At 60.7% G+C, this 8,478-nt stretch overlaps 1 protein-coding gene across 1 annotated transcript; it reads right to left on the bottom strand.

Annotated features, from left to right (window-relative positions):
* Positions 1–1,143: 1,143 nt before the first annotated feature.
* Positions 1,144–8,324, bottom strand: HUS1 (HUS1 checkpoint clamp component). The gene is made up of 8 exons (XM_012926167.2): positions 8,160–8,324; positions 7,841–7,968; positions 7,393–7,569; positions 6,163–6,270; positions 5,312–5,386; positions 4,609–4,708; positions 3,295–3,402; positions 1,144–1,824 (listed from the first exon to the last, which is right to left on the bottom strand). Exons 1-8 carry the CDS (start codon positions 8,209–8,211, stop codon positions 1,742–1,744), a joined length of 831 nt encoding a protein of 276 aa, XP_012781621.1. The 5' UTR covers positions 8,212–8,324; the 3' UTR covers positions 1,144–1,741.
* Positions 8,325–8,478: the final 154 nt, after the last annotated feature.

The following is an 8,478-nucleotide window of genomic DNA, read 5'->3' as shown; positions in this document are numbered from 1 at the left end:
CTCGGCACTGGCTGGGCCGTATGACGTGAAGGTCCAGTTTTCCAAATAGAGAAGAGGACCACCTCTCCTCAGAAGACGTCATGTGGACCGGGCATGCATCATCGGGGGCCAGCCTGCTCTCAGCTGTCCCTCCCGCTGCCCAGAAACTCAGCTCAAGCTGTGCCCAGGCGGAAGGCACACAGGCGGGGGTGGGGCCTGAGCCCAGGCGGAAGACACACAGAGCTGCCTGACCACCTGGCTTATTTCTTGACACAATGACCTTGGTACACTGTTCAACAAAGCAAGACTGCATTGCCCTTTGTCTGCGGATAGCTGTCAGCCTACGGTGGCCGTGGTAAGTTAGATGCCAGCCTTGAGACATGTCACACTCCAGAGCAGGGAAGTCACGAGCCACCCAGGGTCCGAATCAGCTGAGGGAACAGCCTGCAGTGACTGCCAGGAAGATACTCACAGTAACAGAAACACAAGCTTTATAAAACCATTCTCACTCATCATTTCATTCTGCGTAATTAAATCATTTTCACAGCATTTAGGTAAAACTGCAACTACTCTAAGCCAAGGAAGGGAGACAGGCTTTGCAGAGTGTAACCAGGCCCTTGATTATAAACATCACTGAAAGTGATGTGGCATTCCACTTAACCCAACACTGCCAACATCTGAAGAATCATTCCAATACACTGGCCTTACCGAATAATTAGGGGAAAAAAGAGAAATTGCCATTTTTTGGGGTTTTCCATTTCTTCACCTCAAGGCGACAACTTGATCTCTGAAGTGATGCTAAGATGACACTTCAAACAGGGTCCTGTGACATCCGCTCACGGACATACAAGGACCAAACTGCATGAGGCACAGGGCTCTGCTCACAGGGACGAGAGTCCCCACGGGGGCTGGCCTCTGACAGAGTCTAGGTGGTCAGGGCCTGAGATACGTGAACTTGGCGAGGTTGACTATGGCTTCTGGTTCTGAAGGCGCAGGCCCAGGGCCTCACGGGGTGAGGCTGTCCTTGCTGGTAGCATTCCGAGATGGCAGGGACACGAGCTGGTGTGGATGCAGCCTCCAGGACGCCCCCAGGTCCCCTCCCATCCTGTGCCACAGCCCCACCCTATGCCCATCTTCAGATGACTGGCAGGAGACTTTAGGACTTAGCTCCCACGTGTATTCCAGGGCAGATGACCTCACTCAGTCACACAACAGGAGCACTGTCGCGCCCACAGAGGCTGCTTACACAGGGAGGGATGAGCAAAAGACTGTGCCCAAGGCCAACAGTGTCCACAGGGAGAAACTGAGGGACAGGGCCTGAGGCCCACAAGTGCTACTGCCCAAGCACCAGGAGGGGAGTCCTCAGCACGGCAGACCCAGGTGCCATGCCTCTACACCCCCTGCCTGGCATCACAGGGCAGCAGCATGGGCGGGCCAGTGCGCTGACCCCCAGGCCCTGCCCACCGCGTGCTAAGCTGGAGTCTGGGCCACACTTGCCAGTTGCGACTCCTCCATGGTGTCACCCAGAAACTGCTCCTTCAATCTGGATTAACCCAGCTTTCTTCCAGGAGTCTTGAAGGTGAGCCATGACACGAGCCATGTGAAGCAGCAGTTACTCAACTGCACCTCGTCAATCCCACTAACCACAGCGGGGAGAGGAAGCCGTGCAGACCTGTGGAGCGCTGAGGACCAACGGCCCAGGACCTCCAGCCCACGACCTCGGCGCACGACAAACGTCTCTACGCTGCTGGGTGAGGGGCAGCTAGGACAAGGCCGGGATGAAATACTGGAGGGAGACGTCTTCATATACCAAATCAAAATGGACAATTCTGTTAGTCACAATATCTGGGGAGAGAAAAACCCATGGATTCAAAGTTTGTTGCAGTACACCCTGCTCCCCAGCCAGCAAGGCAACCCTCTCTCGCCACGCCTCTGCAGAAGGCACCGTCCCCACCAAGAGATGGGCTCTGCAGAAGGCACCGTCCCCACCGAGAGCTGGGCTCTGCAGCCCCTCTGTTGTCACAGCCACGGCTGCAGCTTTCCTGGCTTGGATGGAAACACTTGCCGACGCCCATGGGAAGTGACAGGCGAGACAAGGGTACGGAGAGCAGCAGGAGCTGCTAGGCGACCACGGGCAGTGCAGCAGTGGGAGAGCACAGCTGGCCAGACACCTGGAGCCTTCATGGGACCTGCCTAAGTGACGAGCCACAGGGCAAGCAGCCGCACAGCCAGCATGCCAGGCGGTGCAGGATCAAGCCAGACAAGCGCTCAGAAGGCGTAACGGAGGAACACAGAGGAGATGGGGGGTGGGGCCAAGGGTGCAGTGACATGTCCGCGGAGGGGCACTGAGCTGAGGCAGGGTAGAGGCAGCAGCATGGCCTGGGGCCAGAGGGACAGGGCGCAGGTTCAACTACCATGTTTGGCTGGCGTCCGCTCGCTGCTACACTGGTGCACAGCACTGTGGATGGCCGAACATTCCAGAGCCGGACACACAGGACCCACAGGCACACCAGGAGAAAGCTGTCGTCCTCCCATACACCACGTTCTAGCACCTTCCCAACACGCAACACCCCGCCACTGCCCCAGGCTCCCTCCCATTTCTCATCGAGAAGGGCTGGGGGCCCTTCCCTCTGTGCACTCCTGACACGAAGACTGGGAGGCGCAGCCTGGGCCTCCCTCCTCCTCAGCGCTGTGCACCAGGACCTGACAGCCATTCCCCCACCCACACCTCGGTTTCCTGCGGGTCATGGCCACTCTGGTAGCAGAGGCAGAAGAAGCCTGAGAGGGAAGTGCTGGTGTAGCTGCCCTGTTCACTGTGCCCCAGGAAGGAGAGGAAGAGGAAGACTGGCAGGTGCGTATCTCAGATGGGACCAAGCAGAAGCGGGAGGACCATGAACGATCAGCAGCCGAGCAGGAGATGGGCAGCGAGCACAGGTGAGCAGAGGAGGGCAGACGGCAGAGTGGGAGCTGCAGCTGCAGCAGAACCACACACAGGGCTCGGAGTCCAGCCGCCAGAAAGGGCTGACGGCAGAGGCCCCCCACCCTCTGTCTCCAGGCACACCCTTGGGGGACGGCCATGGGAAATGGCCCACGGTCCACCTGCCAGGCAACAAGGCCTAAGGCTTTCCTGAGCCTGCTGTGAGCCAGGGCTCTCACCTGGGGCCAGCACCAGGCTCTTCTAAATCCAGGGACCACAATTCAGGCAGCTAGAGGAAGAGCCACGGCCCATCAACCCCAGGGAATCCCCAGGCTGCCACGGTCTGCTGGAGCCCAGGCACGGGGGCACACGGCAAGGCAACGCCACGGGACACTCACTGCATAAGGCCTTCGTGGGGTTCACCTGCTGCCCGGTGAGCAGCTGCAGCAGCTTCCTGATGTCTATGTGCACCTCAGCCATTTCTTCCGGGCTTCTGGCTTGAGAGGCTAAAACGACATCAATATTCTAATTTTTTTAAATGTTTATCTGAAAGTCAGACACAGAAACAGAGAAAGGTCTTCATTGCCTGCTCACTCCTAAACTGGCTGCAAAAGCTGTGCTGGGGCCAGCAGCTCCACCCTCGTCGCCCACACGGCTAGAAGGGTCCCAGGTCCTGGGGCCATCACCCACAGCTCCCCTATTGCTTTAGCAAGGGGCTGGACTAGAAGCGGAGGCTCTGGGACCTGAACTGCTACTCCCATATGGGATGTTAGTTTTGCAAGAGGGCGGCTTAACATGCCCAACACCAATACTGAAAAGCACTGGAGGCAGCGTGTCAGCCTCCCGGGGGACGACCACAGCCGCTGTCACCACGCAGATCCCAGAGCTCACCGCAGTCCCGACTCCACCTCCCCTCCGGTGGGAGAAACGGCCTCCCAGGCTCTCACTGTGCATCGAGAGCCAGGAAGTGTATCACTCATGCACGGACTCGCAGTCCACGAAATACAGTTCCTCCAACAGAACACAGCAAACGGACATCCCGCTCTGCGTGTTGACATCACCAAGTGACTGGCACCAGAGCAGTCCTCAGGCACAGACTGGAAGCCACCGCTCTCACTCTGCGGGAAGCACGCCCTTGGCTGTGGCACCACCCCGTGCCTCGCTGCCGCCTGGGTCTGTGTTCAGGAGCACTGCAGCAGCTGACCCGAAGGGGCCTCCATGGCCTGCTGTGGACCACGTGTGCCTCACCAATCCCTTCTCCAGCAGCAGATCCTGTGACCTGGTCCTGCCCCCTCTCCAAGGCGAGCAGCCCTCAACCTCCTGTCCTGACCAGGCTCTCTGCTCTCCCCACTGCTCCACTGCCCGGTGCACCGAAGCCATGTCCCTCATGACCTCATGTGGATGACGACCCTCGCATCGGTTACTCTGATTGCCTAAGCATGGCAGTGACCGAAGAGGAGAGAGTAAGAGCTGATCCCGCCTGCCTGAGCGGAGCTTCCCAGAGAGGAGTGCGGGAGTGAAGGCTCGGGCAGTCACCAGCCCACTCGAATCCTGCAGGGCAGCAAGGACCCCCTGCCAGCCCCCCAGGTTTCAGGCCAGGTGCAGAGCTCCGAACCCCTCTGTTCCATCCCCAAGCAGGAGACGATGGTGGCGGAATCCCAACCTCAACCCTGAGACGCCATCAGCAGACACCGGTGGCCCAGCAGACTTACCCCCTGGGGGATTCCCGAGATCCTTAAAGTGAGTTGTGACACACACCACTTCAGTTTCTATCTTCAAGTTGAGTTCTCCACTGAGGTTTGCTTCAATGACCTGCAAAGTATGTATTTTACATAGCTTTATAACAGCGAGGAAAAGGGAAACCCCATGGACTGTTTGTGGAAAGCCAGGAGACACCGGGTGGGGAAGCGGCAGCCAGGTCCGAGAGCAAGGAGCCCAAGGACGGGCAGAAGCCGAGCGTGGCAGTCCTGAAGGTGTGTGGGTCCATTCTGAGGTTCGGGGACAGGAGGGCCCAGCCCCCGCTCCTGCCCCAAGCCTGGTTCAAGGCAGTGTCAGCAAACATGGAAAGGCTGACCAAGCGGCAAGGACTGGAGGTCCAGCCCTTCTGGCTCCTGAAGGTCAGGGTTAGATCCACTTCCTTCCTTGACTGCCTCCTGACAGAGCCACTGTGCATGGAGGTGACCTGTACCCCGCACCTCACTTCCGCCATCTCCCCCTGCGCCACACACTCGTCACTTCCGCCACCTCCCCTGCTCCACACACTCGTCACTTCCGCCACCTCCCCGCTCCACACACTAGTCGCCGCCCGGGGAGCTGGGGGAACCCACCCCAAGCCCAGCAGGTGTCCCAGCTCCCCCGCACGGCTTCCCCGCACTGCAACAAATCGTGTGGTTTTGCCGAGAGGCTGTCACTCACCAGCTGGTGGCTGATGTTTCTCATCCTTTCCACCACGCTGCGCATGGTCTTCAGGATGGGTAAGTAAATGCTGACCTGCACGAGCAGTGAGAAGGGCACGGTGTTAACACTAACACGCGCTCCGGCCGAGCTGGAGCGGTGCACGCTCAGAAACGCTGGGCCCTGCTCTGCAATGGCGGGAACACAGTTCTACAAACGAGGCAAAGCCCAGCTCTATAATCCCACCAGTTCACAGGTGACCCAACAGAATCCCAGCCAGGCACACCTGCTGTGCCCTCCACATCCTGGGGGCTTCCTGGAGGTCTCAGCAGGCACAGCGCACTCCACACGAGGCCACCTCTGGGAGGGCTCACCTGCAGCACCAAGGGCCAGCACGACTCCAGGGAGCAGGCAGCATGCCTCCCTCAGGCTGGGTTACCATCATGCTTCAGAAAATGGTGGCTTTGTCAAACCCAGGCAGTCTTCAGGTACAAGCCCGCAAATACTTTATCCAGCATATCAGTGCATTACTCCTTAATAAACTAGGAGCAGGAGGCCCAGGCCCTCCGGGGTCCCTGGCAGGGGGCTCTCCGTCACAGCCGTGCCTGGCCTCCTGGCTGCTTCAGAGCCCAGCGACCAGGTCCTGGGCCACCCAGAAACCCAGCTGGTGCCCAAGGCCAGTGACAGCCGCACTTCTGTTAGATGCAGTTGCGTTTTCAACAACAAAAGGCAAAGGCCAACTTTTCCTTGACTAGCCTTCAAAACAAATGCCACTTTCTCCTCAGGCACAGCACGACTTCCAAAACCCACCTGCGTGTACTGAGGCCCGCCCTTCGGCCACCCCGAGTGACAAGGCTGCAGGCGTCACTCACGTCAGAGTCAGGGACGGAGGGCTCCTGCAGGTCCTTCCACAACCTCCGGGGAATCACCCTGATGGGGATGTCATGTGTCACGATGCGGCTGCTGCTGGACGCAGACAACTGGCAAGACAACAGTTCATGAACCATGTCTGCAGCTGGCACTAAAAAGCGGAAGTATCTCAAGTAACAGAATGAGGACAACTCGGTCACTCAACGTTCATTCTGCCAACACCGACCACACCTGCTGTGCCGCAGGTCAGCAGGGCCTAACGCTCCACAGCAGGTGGACGTGTAAGAAAACCACACGGGGCCACCAGGAAAGCCCTGGGGATAGCCTGGGCCAGGCAGCTGGGGGGCTTGCTCGGCCTGGGCGTGCGCTCCACAAAGGCGGCAGCCTGGGAGGACGGGCCAGGGGCCTGGCCCTCAGGAGGCTGCACAGTGAAGCCGGGACAAGGAGATGCAAACACGCCACCTGCCGCGTGGAGGCAACAGAACAGGCACCCAGCGCATCACAGTCCGTCCTCCGCTCAAGTATAAACCACCGGATCCAGCTCTGGGGCTTCCGTGGGTGCAGAGCCCGAGGGCTTGCACCTTACACACAGGGAGAAATGGTCACAGAGAACAGGAGGAATCCAGGGGGAAGGCACTGTCCGTGCAGGTGATACCCAGAGGAGAGCTGCAGGGCTGCGGGGCCACACCAAGGGTTGCACAAGTTCACAGAGAGGAGGTGGGCTCCGCGCGGAAGCCCCGGGGCTGGGAGCAGGGAACACTCGGGGCTGCGGTGTCTGAGCTGGCTCTGAAGGGCACTTGTGGACACATGCTGCGTCCCCCGAGGCCTGGGAGCCAGAGGGGCTGTGAGGGGCCCAGCACACCTGGTGGCAACAGGCCTGACAGCAGGTGGGGACAATGCATCAAAATTGTGATTTCTAAGTGAATTCCTATCCGTTCATTTGGAAGTGCAACAGAGAGGTTTTGCACAGCACAGGACCTTCTCCAGCGCTGGGCCAAGCGGGAGCTTGGTGTCCTGGTGAGTGACAGTGAGCTCCCACAGTGAGTGTGAGCACTAACACATGGGGGCAGCCCTCCCAGCAACGGCTTCATCCCGCACCAAACCTCGGCCCGAAAGCTCCACTGTCAGACTTGGAGGAAGTTTTAAACTTGCACAAGGCAGACCACGATGCCACCGTGCGTGCGCAGGGAATGTTCCAAGGAGAAAGGCGAAGCTAACACGACCACACTCACCAGCTCCACCGACACCGTGAGGCCCGGGAAGCGCTTGTGGGTCAGCTTGATTTTCAAGGCCCTGGCATTCTGGGCCGTCCTCAAGGCCCGGGCCAGGTTCTCCGTGGTCAGCTCCAAGTAGATTTCATTGTTCTCCGCTGAGGGGCCCTCCATTTGAAACTCGCTGAAGAAGTTTTCCTGCAGAGGGGAGAAGGGTGTGGGGGTCCCTGCCAGTGCTGGAGCAGATCTGGGGCCACCCCGCAGGTCTGGGGGCGCCCAGCAGGTCTGGGGACCACCCCGCAGGTCTGGGGGCCACCCCGCAGGTCTGGGGGCGCCCAGCAGGTCTGGGGACCACCCCGCAGGTCTGGGGGCCACCCCGCAGGTCTGGGGACCACCCCGCAGGTCTGGGGGCCACCCCGCAGGTCTGGGGACCACCCCGCAGGTCTGGGGGCGCGCGGGGCCCGCTCACCTGCTCCAGCTCGCACCACAGGCTCACGCCGCCGCCCGCCAGCTTGTCCGAGACAATGAAGTTGAGCTTGTCCGGGCTGACGCGCAGGGTGCACGTCTTGGCCAGCTTGGCTACCATGTTGCAGACGCCTGGAGCGCGGGAAGTGACGCGGATACTCAGTAGCAGGGCGCCCGCAGCGGCCCGCTCCAGTCGGCGGAGGAGACCCCAGGTCCCCGCAGGAGACCGCAGTCACGTTCCAGAAGCGGCCCCGGAGGCCTCCCCACCCCGCACGCGGCCCGCCCGTCCGCCGCCCTCCCCGCCCCGGCAGCCGCGCGCTCACGGGTGAAGTGGTTCAGACAGGCCGCGTCCACGATCTTGGCGCGGAACCTCATGCCGGCGCGGTCGCTCGGGACGCCGGACGCCGGTGGGGAGGACACAGGCCCGCGCGCAGCCGCCCGGCGGGAACCGTGCCTGAGCTGGAGGCTTCCGCCCGGCTCCCGCCCGCGGCTTCACCATCACCTGACCCGGGCCCGCGGGGTGTGGCCTCGGGTCGGTCCCGCCCCGCGGGGTGTGGCCTTCTGGTTGGTCCCGCCCGTGGGGGGGTGTGATGTCCTCCGGCCACCTGTGGGCGTGGCAACCTCTGGCCACGCCCAGGGAGT

This window comes from Ochotona princeps, chromosome 20 (genome assembly GCF_030435755.1).
Source record: "Ochotona princeps isolate mOchPri1 chromosome 20, mOchPri1.hap1, whole genome shotgun sequence".
Classification (NCBI taxonomy): domain Eukaryota; kingdom Metazoa; phylum Chordata; class Mammalia; order Lagomorpha; family Ochotonidae; genus Ochotona; species Ochotona princeps.
Note: the sequence above shows the minus strand (reverse complement) of the source record. Positions and strands in the feature narration are given on the sequence as shown.